Here is a 12,948-nt window from a genome sequence, read left to right on the forward strand (position 1 = left end):
CAAGTCCGTCTGATTACATCTTTCAGACTTTACTAAGAAACAGAAGCTTGAAATAGGATAAGAATATAATAATTAGGATAATAGAGCAAGCTCTTAAAAATACTAATACAATCAATAATCGACTGCCACCGCAACCGTGGCCAGTAACAACTCACTCGTCCAAAGACGAAGGCACAACCCATGCATCAAACGGGTTCTCTGTGCACCACCGGTCCTTCACCTCCAACGACCGCTGATCCCACTCCGCAGCTGCCTCCTTCCACGCTTCATTTACCCGCGCATTCTCAGTGCGATTGGCCTCAATGCTGTCGAGGTAGGGCTTCTTCTCTTCGGCCGGGGCATTCCGCCACATCTGACCGAGCGCGTGCCGGATCTCATCACGGGGGGGCTTTGGCGTCGTGGTTATTCGACGCTGCACGACGACTCTCGTCACACTGGTCACGGCATATTCCCCAGAAGTCCTTCTGGTAAAGGAGGAATGGGTTCAGCCCAAGCTTCTGAGGGCGTGGTGGTTGGCCTCCGATCTCGGCGTAGATGGTGGTCCACATTGCTTGTTCGTAGGTTTCCCTACGGAGCTTCTCCTCGTGGCCGGCATTGTGGGAGGAAGAGACAGGGGCGGATGGTTGCTGTGGCTGTGGCTCCGGCTTCAGCTGAGCCCTGGACCCAGAGCGGGATGGTGCAGGCCTTGGCCGCTTAGCTGTAGAACTCTTAGAGCCTACGGATGCCGGCACTGTGACACCGCCCACCTTTTCTGGGACCAGGGGCTCAGGGACCTCAATTGGCCCAACGACGGACTCGATAACCTCTGCGGCGGCTCGGAGACCTGATATGTAGGCCCCGTGTACTGTTGCCGGGTGTGTGCCACAAGTGGCTTCACCTGCAAAGTGGAGGTTGCCGATATTTCTGGCCATCAAATCGTAGTCTTCGGGCAGGGCCTCTGCCGCAACATAAGAATAGCTGCCGTAAGTGAACTTGTCCGAGGCCCAGCGAGTGATGATGGTCTCAAGTGGGTCCGGAACAGCAGTGTGCTTGAACACATTGCGTAGCTGAGACACGACCTCGGAGATGATCACCGTGTCTGCCGTTCTCTCCGCCTGGAGTGCGGCATCGCCAGCCATCAAAGCAATGAGAACAGGTAGTCCGGTTGTCTTCATGCAGTTCCAGAACAGATAGAATCGCCCGCGATTCTGTGCGTAATCTTCCTGCGCCATGCTATCAGGCGTTGTCGGTTCGCGAAGAAGACCAAACATGTCTCGCTCAGTATCCCAGAAAGGCTCTTCGAATACCAGTACCACTTTGTTCATGACTCCAAACCCGAGTCGATCGACAGCTCCCATCTTCCACTCAGGAAGAGGCGGATCGAATTGGATGTTTCGCTGTTTGAGAACACCCAGAGAGCCGGTGAAAACAATATGGTCTGCCTCGAAATTCTCGCCGTCTTCGCAGTGGATGACTGATTTTCGCTTGCCCTTCCCCGATGAATCATATGAGATCTTCTGCACTATCTTGTCGGTGCGAACATCAAGCTTGGTGGGTAAGCAATATAGGCCGTACGGAAGTTGCTGATATCCGCCGATCACCTGGGAGTGTTCTCCCTCAAACTCGTTCCCGATATCCTGATCCCATGAGGAAAGACTGAGGTTCTTGATATTGGTGGCATTGGCATATTCGAGATTTGCAAAGTGCCAGTTCAGAAGTCGCATGTCCTTGGGATTTAGCGGAAGCATACGCTTGTATTGATCGACACCGTCGTCCATAACAGCACCCAGAGTTTGTGTTGGACTCGCAGAAGCAATATCATCTAGGTCAATTGTATCATCTTCGTCATACCCGGGATTCAGTGTCCATCCAGCAGCCTGGCAAGTCAAAGCAGCAGGAGTTTCTTTCAAGGGGTCAAGAGAGTCTCCAGCGACATCATCAATAGGCTCGATTTCAGCGGATTTGTGACCGGCTCCTCGGCGTCTTCGAACGCGTTTAGTTGGGACGAGAAGATGAGTGGTACCTGCACGTCGCGCCTCTTCGTACTGTTTGATAGTAAGACCGTCGTCGATGGTAGAGTCACGACCCGCATCAATTAAGTCACGATCACCATGGGCTGTGGGAGTAATGAGTGCTTTGCGTCGGTAGAAACCTGATCTACCCAGGACATCATTGTATATCTTTTCATCCATTGCATCCTGCAATTCATCAACGGGGGAGCCATCGATGTCGTAGATGGTGGAGATGTCGCGTAGCAGATGGTAGTGAAGCGCTAGCTGGGCTCGAACAATTTGGTCAAGGGGGTTTCCGTGTTCAAAGCCAACGATAATCTGAGCTCCCATTTCTGCTTTAGGAACCAGGCCGGGTGGTAGTGTTTTTGACTTCATGCTGTGAAGAGGATGCGAATAAATTCTTCCACCGATTCTGCGTCGTCCCTCCAAAACAACCACACGTGGGTTGGTGTCTGCGTCTTTGTAATGCTGAAAAAGGCCTTCTAGTTGCCGTGCACAGCCCAGACCAGCTACGCCGCCTCCGATAACAGCGATGACGGGCCCTTCCTTTCGTCGACCTCGTCGAGGGGCCACTGGAGCAACTGGAACCTCAATGCAGCCAAAATTAATGTATCCATAGCGTGCCAGCCAATCATACGCAAACGCAGCTAGATTCATCCAGCGGTAATCTTTGGCACATCCAAGCGCCTCTTCTCTTGTAACACTGACCATGGCATTTTGAGTCCAGAGTCGCAGAATACTGTTTCGAATGTTAAGATAAATCGTGACGTGCATATGACAGAGTTGATCTTCGAGTGCTTTCTGCTCTTTTGGATGGAGCGCAAACGGGTCCAGTCGAGATGCATAAGCGGATGTTACGCACTGATGGCCGTATATATTGGGTGGCAGTCGAGTTGGAATGGATGAGCGGGGTCGGCATCTTTCCAGATCAACTATCCCACTGTCTAAGATAGATGGGCGTGCAACACATGGAGTAGATGATGAATACTGCTCGGGGGTCGTCGCGGGGGTTGTGGATTTTCTGGGATAGAATAAGGTAGAAGTCGAGTCCCCCGGAGTAGTGCTACTGGCACTAGCAAGAGATTCGACCAGCGAATTGTTGCTTGCTTGTAGATCAATAGAGGTAAAATGTTGGGCCACGTTGCGAGTGGTCTTTTGGGGCTGGCTCTCAAATGACAGGGCTGATGTAATTTGGGATGCAGAACGCGTAGAGGTTCGTCGGCGTTTCACAGGTCTGTCAGATTCTTCAAATTCAGGATCCATAGAGACCCGATCCTGAATGAACTCAATGGAATTCCCGATTGAAACAGACTGGTTGATGACGGCTGATTGAGCTGTCTGCATCTTCATAGATGTCTCCATCTTCAAAGGAATGTGGCTATCACCCGATTGTTCGAACAAGTTTGGACCTGACTTCGAGGAAGAGATAGGATCGATATTCGATTGAGAGAGAACTCAAACAAAAAAATCTGACAGTTGATGACACTCTCTTGTATGAAGGAGGGAAGGTGGGATGAGGAGGAGAACGATATGTTAAAGGTCAAGAGCTCCCATGTTAAATCATGTTGAATTTCAACACGATCCCGAACGCCAGTCGAGGATATCACAGCTCGTCTTAGGGTTATGGAATATCTAAAATAGTTAGGGTTAGATGTACGAGTGAATGTGGCGCTGGCATAAAAATCTTTTGCAAGTAGATATCCCACTGAATAAGGCACATGGGCAGGGAAGGAAGGGATTGCCAAAACGGGGACATACTTAGCACCATTCAATGTCGAAGAAGCCCAGATCCCCCACACAGCCAACCCCGATTGACATTCGGACCAGCATTCAAGATCTGTCAATTGTTGCAGGGGCCTATATAATCGGGCAATATGAGAGGGGAAAGGGAAGCCGACCGATGGAGGTTAATCTTTCGGGACAACGCGTATTTCTCAGTCCGGTAAAATGTTCCAAGGTTCCGACCTTCTGCACAATGACTTCAATATATGAAGAGATATCTCTATGGAAATGGTTAAATAACTGACAATTTATACTTATGTGCTGGGACGAAGTAGAGAGACACTCGGAGTCGAGATCTTCAGGATACTAGACAAAGCTCGTCCTAAGCTTATGGGTGCTACCAGTACGATCTATGAACTATGATGCTACACCAAGAGGTCTACCTGTTAATCACATTATCATGTACATAAAAGCCTTGAGTCTAAGATATGCTCTATCTTGAGCTAGACATCACGCTGAACATGTGAGTGGAGACCGAATGCTTCGTCCCCTTCGTTTGCATACTCATCCGAATCATTATCCGTAAACTCATCATGATAGGATCTTCGGGATTGTTCCCACCGACGACCATTCTCACTGTCACTGTCATCACCGAGAGCTAGATCGAGGTCGACGTTATCATCATCCAGATCGCCAAAGCCGATCTGTTCTTCCTCGTCTCGGGCCAAGGTTTCAGCAGCGGCGTTTGCATTGTCGTCATCGGCGAATCGACCGTGAGGACGGTTGGCGGCATGATCGGCCCGTAATGAGTGTCGAATATCGGCACGTTCCTGTGCTTCAAGTTCCTTGGCACGAGCCAGAGTTCTGTTGGAATGAAATGAGTTAGTCACCTAGGGTGGGATACTCGAGGGACAAGAACCAAGTCCAAACTGGGATGATCCAAACTCACCTTTGATAGATATAGTAACCGGTACTAACACCAATAGCAACTGTGATGATAATACTGATGATATTGACAGCCTTCGTTCCTGCGCTCATTTCTTCTCCCTTCTCGGTAAGAAGACGTACACGACTGCCGACGAAGGCCGGGACCAGCAGCTTCGGGGTAATGATGGCAGTGGCCAGTCCGTATGTCAAGGGCTGAACAGTTGGAAAAGTTGAGATAGCGCCATTGCAGATGGAGTATGGCAAAGGACATAGGCGGATCATACAGAGCAGTTTCAGCCCGTCATACTTGAGAGTCAATGACAATGCGGCGAATCGCTTGTCATGTTTCATCAAGCGAGTCACAAACTTCGATAGCATTGTCCTCGATACATAAAATGAGGCAGTAGACCCGAGTACAGTAGCGGTAGCGTAGATGAGCCATCTAATGTTGATATATTGTCAGTGCTGGCCTCATGTAATTCTCATTCCCTTTGTGTTAGAGAACACCGGAAAATTGACATACCCTTTCCACACTCCAAAAATAAAGCCCGCGGCGGTTCCAAAAGTCGACCAGCCCAATAATGGCGGGAATGAGACGAAAAAGACACATAGCCAGAGGACAAAGGCCACGAGCGGAGACTTTTCCCATCGCTCAGCGACCGGCCCCAGCCAGATGAACACCTGCCCTGTTAAGACCAGGAAGCCAATGCCGAGAGCCACAGACAATACAGATGCGGCAAAAAAGCCGACTTTCTGCCAAAAGGTCATGCCTTCCCATCGTTCCAGTGCTTTCCAATACCACACCTTACCCTTAATGATCATCCTGTCGCGGAAGCTGCTTGCCTGGTCGGCGCGGGTGGAGTTCCGTCTGCCCGCCCGACCCCAGAGCGGACGTTCCTCTTCATCGGGGGAGGTGGTGTGTGGTTCTGGAGAGGTTGAGACAGCCAATGCCCGTGCGGTGGACTCATAGTCCGCGGGCATGGTGGGAAATGAAGCGGATTCTAGGGATGCAGGGATCGAGGATCTGGGGGAAGAGGAAGAGAAGCTTTGGGCGCGCGATCGGCGGATGTGGAGGCGGGAAGGAGATAATCACCAACAGAAGCTTTCAGGCAAGGGTCCAAGGGGCTGTTATTAATCAAATATGAATTTTTATAAGAATAGGGTCCTATAATTGAGGTTGAACCGTTGAAGGTACTGAATTTAGGCAATCCAGAGATCGGGGCCAAATATCAAGTCGGGGTCGGGATGTCTCACATTGTGGCGGATCTGACCGGGCAGACTATTGATTAGAGTACCAAGTATTATTGAAGATTCAATTGTTTCTGGGGAGATTTGAGATTATTTTACAAATTTAAGATGTTAGTACATATATATGGGGATTAGAATTTTTGTGGACGTTGATTTTAGTGTTATTCTATATTGTCTACTATTATTAGGTGGTGGATTGAGTAGATTGAGTAGATCGGACGAAAAGCATCGTACATACACTTGCATGATAGTTTATCAAAGATACTACTTAGAGTATAAGTATAGGATGACTGTTTATTACGAGATTCAAGTACTTGAAAAGAAAAGAAAAAATAGTATATTCTGAGTATTATTATTCTGTTGATAATATCCATCTTAACACTCTTTCCCTAGCATCATAATGTGGGGGATAAAGTACAACATAGTGTACATAGTGTACACCCGTACTTAGTTACTTAGTACTACCAGCAAAGTACCTTATACTGTCCATGTCTAAACCCAAAATTTGTTGATCTCGGTGTTTTTTTTTTCTTTATCTTTCTTTTACTTCACCAACCAAATTTATCCCTCTTTTCATTCTTCGTTTATTTTTGCTATCTTGATTTTATGGGGCTAATGCGATGTGATCACATCTACTTTTTCCCATAAAGTCTTCCTCCCCCTGTTTCCTCCTTTGTTGTCCTTCTTCAACCCCCTTTGTTGCCGACACCATCAACCTTGGAACCCACCAAAGAACATGGATCGGGTTTTCTGACGAATCCCTTCAGTTATCCAAGATCAAAGAATATACTCATCGCAAACTTCTCGAAAATTCATTACCGACCCTACGGGGCCTGGTTTTGCTTTTCTTTCTATCTTCCCCGCCTTCACTCGAGCTGACACCTCTCCCTTAACCATCGGCTATTTTCATCATGGTCTCCGAAGAACTTCTCGAGAAATCGCTAGAGATCCTACAGGATCAAGCACTAGATGAAGAGGAACAAGTCGAAAAAGTCGAGGATTACCTACGCGCCAACTCATCGCTGACCGGTCCCTCATTGGAGAATGCGGTGCTGGACATTCTATGGCGACATCGCAATCGAACGTTACCCGACTCGTCACCCCCTCCTCCTCGTCATACCGTGATTCGCAGATCATCTCCAGCGCCATGGCAGATGGTACGATCTTCCACTCCCTTATCACCTTCAAATCTGGGAACCAGCCCAGGGAGTACCTCGTGGGTGCAGAGCTCGCGCGGGGCATTCTCCCGACCTCCGCTCTCCTCAACCGTATCCCCGTTTACCTCCCCGCGCCCCTCCCCACGACTTGCGCTGGCCCAGCCGATCCCTCATTCTCCAAATCTTAACGCCTATGAATTTTCTGATCAAAGTCAGATCTCGGATTTCTATGGAGATTTCGGTAACGACAATAACATCGACTGGCTGGTGGCCGATGATGCGAATAGTACTACCTCATCCACAGGGGGCCTGAGCGTCCCGGGAGCCTTGAGCGCAACCGCAGCGGAATTTGTACCGGATATGAGCCCGCATGATATTCTGCGCACAGTTTTGGGCGACAAGCGGTCAAATGATGAAATTGAAGCCGCGCTGGAAGCGAATAGTTACGATCTCGGTGCCACTATTGCAGCACTTTCGCAAGATACAGATACCGATATCTTTGCCAAACAGAGCGACGATGGCCGAATTCTAGTCGGCAAGTCAATGGTAATGGAACAAAGTCGACCCATCACACCTTCGGGACCGAGCCGAAGCCCTGTGGTCTGCAAGTACTGGCTGTCTACCGGACAGTGCCTTCGTGCCGACTGTCATTTCAGTCATGATTTAACAAGCCACTTGTGCAAGTATGTCTCATCTATCAGTTGTCTATTTGTGAAATATTGAAAAACTAACCTGGCGCCCTTAGATACTGGGTTATGGGCAATTGCCTTGCTGGAGACGGATGTCCGTTTTCGCACGACCCGTCTTCCCTTGTTTCCAACCTGAGTGTATCAGGGAGTAGTCGGCCAACTTCGCCCCCGGCTGGCTCACCTTTCCAAGTTGACAGTGGATCCGATGCGTTCCCTCCTCTGCAACCAGCGATCTCCATTGAGGATCAGTGGGCAAATCAATATGGCGCGCGATACCCTACCAATCTCTCGGGTATGCAAGGGAGTAAGCATCTTCCTCCAGGTCTTCATCCAGGCATGGGGAGACGGAATGGCAGCATGACCCATTTGGGACGTCCGAATTCGCGCCCAAGCAGTCGGCATCAGAATCGAGAATTGAACCCTGCTGCTCTGTCCGTTGATGATCCTGATGCATTCCCAACCCTTGCCGCTGTCAGCGCAAAGAATGCCGGAAAGAAGCATCATGGGAAGCGAGGCGCTCACGGCCGTGATAGCAAGGAGAATATTCCATCATCATTGGCAGATGTGGTTCGTATGTCTCCATCGCCCACGCCGCCAGGAAAGCCCAAATCATCAAAGAACAGCAAGGATCTCAAGAGCCGTGAGAACAGCGCAGCGGCTCAATCAATTCAAGCCCCGCAGAATATTCCTTGGCTTGAGACAGGAGCACGCGCAAATCAACAATATATCAAATACCGTACCGAAGCAATTCGCCATGGAACCGTACGAAATAAATTTTTGCAGAGGTAAGTTTCATACGAGTGATGCACATACATACCTTGGATGTCATTTCCTGACTAATAATCGATTAGTGCTGCCCAAGCATGGAACCGAAATGATGCACGAGCTGCCAAGGCTCTGTCTTTACGAGGCCAAGCTGAGAATGATGCAATGCGACGTTGTCATCGGGAAGCCGCGCGCCAGCTATACGAAGAGCGCAATCAACACCTTCTCCAGGCTGGCCTGGATGAATCCTCAGAAGAACTCTACGTAGATCTGCACGGCCTCCACCCAGAAGAAGCCATCGAATACTTGGAAAAGATTCTCCTGAAACACGCACGCGAGGGTCTACGGGTAGTCTATGCGATCACAGGTACCGGCCACCACTCCAAGAACGGCAAAGATAAGATCGGCAAGGCTGTGAAGGCGTGGCTCAACGAGTGGCGGTACCTATTCCGCGAGTTTAGTGTGCCAGGTGAGCGAGGTGGCTACGTTGGAGGCATTCTTGGTATTGACCCAACGAGTTATGACAAGTCACTGGCTAGGACCTTTGCGGAAGAGGAAGAAGCAATGAGGGCGGGAGCTGGACAGCCCAACCTTGTTGTGGGGAAGATTCAACTTCTTAAACGTGAGGATTTAGAAACGACCAATCAATGACTTTAGTGTGACTTCAAGTTCAACTTTGGATGCGATACGATACCCTTTGCATCAGAATCAAAATGTCCTTAAGCCAGCGTTTTTTTCTCAATGAACCACCATTCTACTCTTTAGACCCGGGTAACTTAGTACTAGTAGTATCCAGTATATGAACCAATAGACTTAGACCCAATCAGAAATCGAATCAAATAGATAAAAGTATAAACATCATATGAAAAGGAAGAGCAAAATTTGAAGTGTACATTGGTCAGTTCAAAGAAAAGTAAAAGGTTAAAAACCATTTGAATGTTGAAAAGAGGCATCCCTAGTACTGTCCTTTGAATACGAGGTGTAGCAAACACTTAGAGAGACATGGATCTTCCCACAAATTGACATCTGGAGGCACCACACTAACTTAGTAGCCATAAGACTCAGACTTCCACTCTCAGCTTGACCTTTCTCAGGCACTGGCAATTGACAGGTCAATATTTCCAGGCAGTCTATCGGAGTCACTAGTTCACTAAACATTTGAATGCTTCCAGATGTCTGTGGCTCAGGCACTTCTTAACATAAGTTCACTCAGACTCTGGTCCACCATCACATCACTATGTAAAACATGAACATACTCGTAGTAGTAAAGCAGCTCTTGGACTTGGACTGGATTGGATCTTGGTCAAAACTTGAAGTAGGATGTATTCAATTTTCTATACAATTTCAACACTATATAGACCTCAAAATCCCTTGGAGGGGCACCTGGGAGACTCATACAAGATAATACAGAATTTACTCTGGCTCCTGATGCTGCCACTCCTTCCTCAATCCCTCAACATCAAACCCACAAGCCTCCGCCTTCCTAACAATAGCCCTCGCCTTCTCCGCAACCGGCACATCAATCATCTTGCCATCGAGCGTCCAAGCACCTCTGCCCTGCGCAGCTGCCTTCTCATCCGCAATCACGCACCTAACAGCCCACTTCGTCTCCTCAGCATCCGGTCCAAAAATCGCATTCGCAGTCTTCACCTGAGTAGGATGAATACACTGTTTCCCGTTAAATCCCAACCGTCTTCCATCCCGACACTCCTCTTCCAGTGCCGCAGGTGGACTCCCATCCGCTTTATCGGATTTGTAGGATGTGCAAACAAGATCAATTGTAGATGGGAGATCTGCGGCCCGGGCAGCTGTTGCGATTGCGGAGCGGGCGAAGAGGAATTCGGTTAAGGAAGGGGTTCGTGTAAGACTCAGATCTAGGGCGAAGTCCTCCGCTGCGAAGATTAGGCCTTGAAGTAAAGGTGTGGAGGCTGTTATGCCGGAGAGGTTTGTGAGGGATTTGGCGGATTCGATGAGGGCGAGAAGAGAGATTGGAGGGCGAGGGGTTGAGGTTTGGGGTTGTTGAGCCAATGTGTGGGTTATCACATCCGTGACAAAGGTGAGGTCTGAGGCAGAGTTGACCTTGGGAATGACGATTGTGGTCAGGTTGGGGGGATTGAAGCTGTGGGAGAGTTAATTTGATATTCGAGAGGTTGATATTCAGATGTCACTTACTACTTCAGTCAGATCACCCAGGGCGAGTCCACTGTCTACGGAGTTAATACGCACGGCACGTTCGCGGATGGTGCTCGGGGTTGGTAGGTCGATTGCTCTCCGCACGAGGGTGCGAGCTTCAGCTTTCATATGCGGAGTCACGCTGTCTTCGAGGTCATAGGTCAGACAGTCTGCCGCTAAGGAGCGGGACTTGTCGAGAAAGCGCTGCGAGGAGCCGGGGACTAGGAATTGGGTTAGCTGGTTACTAGTCTTTGGGATGATTGGAAGCTTTGACGGGTTTGAAAATGCGGGGAAGATGGTGGGAGATTTCAGAGCTTACCATAGAGGAGAGAACGGCGAAGAGTGTTGCGGGCAGCCATTGTGAGCGATTGAAAGGTCCTAGAACCTCAGTGCTTCTGCTGTTGAAATATTGGGATCTTAATGAAGGCGTGGTGGTGGTAAAAGCATCTTGTTCTCGGAGGTCCTGTCCCAGCCGATTTCGGGTAGTTCTCGGAATAGCCTATATGCTGAGACCCACTCCGAGATCACTGAGCTCTATTCGACTCGTGGAGTCGAGTTTCAACACAAGAATGTACATGCTTTGGAAGATATTGCGGAGATCCTTCGAATTTCTTCTAGTAGTGCTTATACTACAATATGTAATTACCCTAAATTCTAAATTTACCGAATATTACATCAGAATCATCATAATCCTGCCCAGATGCCTACCTAAAGACCTTTTGGCCAAGCTTTGGTATTTAAAATTCTCAAATTATGGTATGGTCAATGAGCACTTGAGGTGGAATAGGTGATGTCTACTCATATAAACTGTTACCCTACATATGTACCTGACCATTTCGCTACTCCGGTCATATGCAGTGGCCGTGGAGTTGTTCTGTTCTATCTGATGGATGCATATGTAGTTCTGAACATGAGTGGATCCAACAGTATAGAAGCACCAATCATAATTAAGCGCATCATTATTCTGCCTATATACACCGCCTGACTCCTGCTGTGTTGTGAACACATCAGGGATCTGATTGTCTAGCTTGCACTGCAACTACTGTGGCAGCCATTTCTTGACAAAACATAGCTTCGAAGCTGCAAGAACATTGGCTGTTGGTTGCCCATCATGGATCAGGGAGGCCAAGGAGATTTGAACTGGCGCCTGAGCGCCCACCCGATCACGCTACTTGTCTTCTTAGGCATCCGGATCGGTTCGTACCAGCCCTCGTTATGATCACCAATGGAAGACTCAGTTAAATGAAGTATCCGGCTAACTATTCATTCGATAGGCGCTTTGTTGATGTACCTCTTTGGAGTCCTTTTTATCGATAACTTGTATGGCGATATCTACCCCCATTGTCTGTATAGTGATCCCGAGCTAACTATACCGCTTCTAGCATTCTCGTCTTCATCCTGACCCTCCTCCTTCTATCTGCCGACTTCTATTACCTCAAGAATATTGCTGGGCGTCGTCTTGTAGGTCTCAGATGGTGGAATGAAGTCAACACAGCCTCCGGTGACTCGCATTGGGTCTTCGAGTCGTCCGACCCCAACGTCCGTACAATTACGGCAACCGACAGGCGATTCTTCTGGCTGAGTCTATATGTGACTCCAGCTCTGTGGATTGGACTTGCTATTGTGGCCATCGTGTCATTAGGTGGTGTCATTTGGCTTAGCTTAGTTGGTAAGTGGATCCTGCACAATGACCCACAAGGGCTATCTCTGTTGGATTCTTATACTAACCCATGATCTCAGTTATTGCTCTCATTCTGACTATCACAAACACTGTGGCTTTCTCCCGGTGCGATAAGTTCAGTCAAGCCTCGACATTTGCCAACAGTGCACTGGGAGGTGGTATTGTGACCAACTTGGCTGGAGGCCTGCTGGGCAGGTTCTTCCGCTAATGAGTTGACTGCAGATACTTGATCTGTAAATTCCCTGGCTGCTTCTAAATGAGCAGTAATGACTCCTTGCATTATTCATTTCTCTTCATTGTATGGTTAAAGTGTTCCAATAAAGTTCTAACAATAGCCTTATGCTCAAACAAATCGATTATCTTTGAAGCATCGCCAGAGCCAGCATCGGTGCGTAGGCCAGCATCGATGCGTAGGCCGATTTGTGAACGAAAGATTAAAGTCACTTTACGATTTTGTGTCAGTTTTTTGTATGTGTTAAACGCGTAGGCAGTCTTACTTCCAATCTCGTGGTGACTTTTTTTAAATCAAGACCTTCTCTCATTTCGCCTTTCTCTTCCCCCGCCTCTTCCCACCTTCATATCTCTTCCCCCTCTCC

General features: G+C 48.6%; 6 protein-coding genes across 6 annotated transcripts; 2 read left to right on the top strand and 4 right to left on the bottom strand.

Annotated features, from left to right (window-relative positions):
* Window positions 1-151: 151 nt before the first annotated feature.
* N7483_004356 (uncharacterized protein) lies at window positions 152-352 on the bottom strand (the record flags this gene model as incomplete). Its single annotated transcript, XM_057087793.1, has 1 exon — window positions 152-352. One exon carries the CDS (start codon window positions 350-352, stop codon window positions 152-154), a length of 201 nt encoding a protein of 66 aa, XP_056947622.1.
* A 25-nt stretch (window positions 353-377) lies between these two features.
* N7483_004357 (Winged helix-turn-helix transcription repressor DNA-binding) lies at window positions 378-3,353 on the bottom strand (the record flags this gene model as incomplete). The annotated part of the gene is made up of 1 exon (XM_057087794.1): window positions 378-3,353. One exon carries the CDS (start codon window positions 3,351-3,353, stop codon window positions 378-380), a length of 2,976 nt encoding a protein of 991 aa, XP_056947623.1.
* An 863-nt stretch (window positions 3,354-4,216) lies between these two features.
* On the bottom strand, window positions 4,217-5,621 carry N7483_004358 (TVP38/TMEM64 family protein; the record flags this gene model as incomplete). The annotated part of the gene is made up of 3 exons (XM_057087795.1): window positions 4,217-4,577; window positions 4,663-5,082; window positions 5,164-5,621. The coding sequence occupies 3 exons, from the start codon at window positions 5,619-5,621 to the stop codon at window positions 4,217-4,219; spliced, it is 1,239 nt and encodes a 412-aa protein (XP_056947624.1).
* A 1,178-nt stretch (window positions 5,622-6,799) lies between these two features.
* On the top strand, window positions 6,800-9,150 carry N7483_004359 (CCCH zinc finger and SMR domain protein; the record flags this gene model as incomplete). The annotated part of the gene is made up of 3 exons (XM_057087796.1): window positions 6,800-7,728; window positions 7,791-8,519; window positions 8,586-9,150. 3 exons carry the CDS (start codon window positions 6,800-6,802, stop codon window positions 9,148-9,150), a joined length of 2,223 nt encoding a protein of 740 aa, XP_056947625.1.
* Window positions 9,151-9,912: 762 nt separating this feature from the next.
* On the bottom strand, window positions 9,913-11,030 carry N7483_004360 (HpcH/HpaI aldolase/citrate lyase family protein; the record flags this gene model as incomplete). The annotated part of the gene is made up of 3 exons (XM_057087797.1): window positions 9,913-10,578; window positions 10,672-10,892; window positions 10,991-11,030. 3 exons carry the CDS (start codon window positions 11,028-11,030, stop codon window positions 9,913-9,915), a joined length of 927 nt encoding a protein of 308 aa, XP_056947626.1.
* A 752-nt stretch (window positions 11,031-11,782) lies between these two features.
* On the top strand, window positions 11,783-12,560 carry N7483_004361 (DUF846 domain-containing protein; the record flags this gene model as incomplete). The annotated part of the gene is made up of 4 exons (XM_057087798.1): window positions 11,783-11,867; window positions 11,946-11,991; window positions 12,054-12,340; window positions 12,412-12,560. The coding sequence occupies 4 exons, from the start codon at window positions 11,783-11,785 to the stop codon at window positions 12,558-12,560; spliced, it is 567 nt and encodes a 188-aa protein (XP_056947627.1).
* Between the last annotated feature and the right edge of the window lie 388 nt (window positions 12,561-12,948).

The sequence above is a fragment of the Penicillium malachiteum genome, assembly GCF_028827825.1.
Source record: "Penicillium malachiteum strain IBT 17515 chromosome Unknown utg000002l:1.0-8849297.0:1.0-8852440.0, whole genome shotgun sequence".
NCBI lineage: Eukaryota > Fungi > Ascomycota > Eurotiomycetes > Eurotiales > Aspergillaceae > Penicillium > Penicillium malachiteum.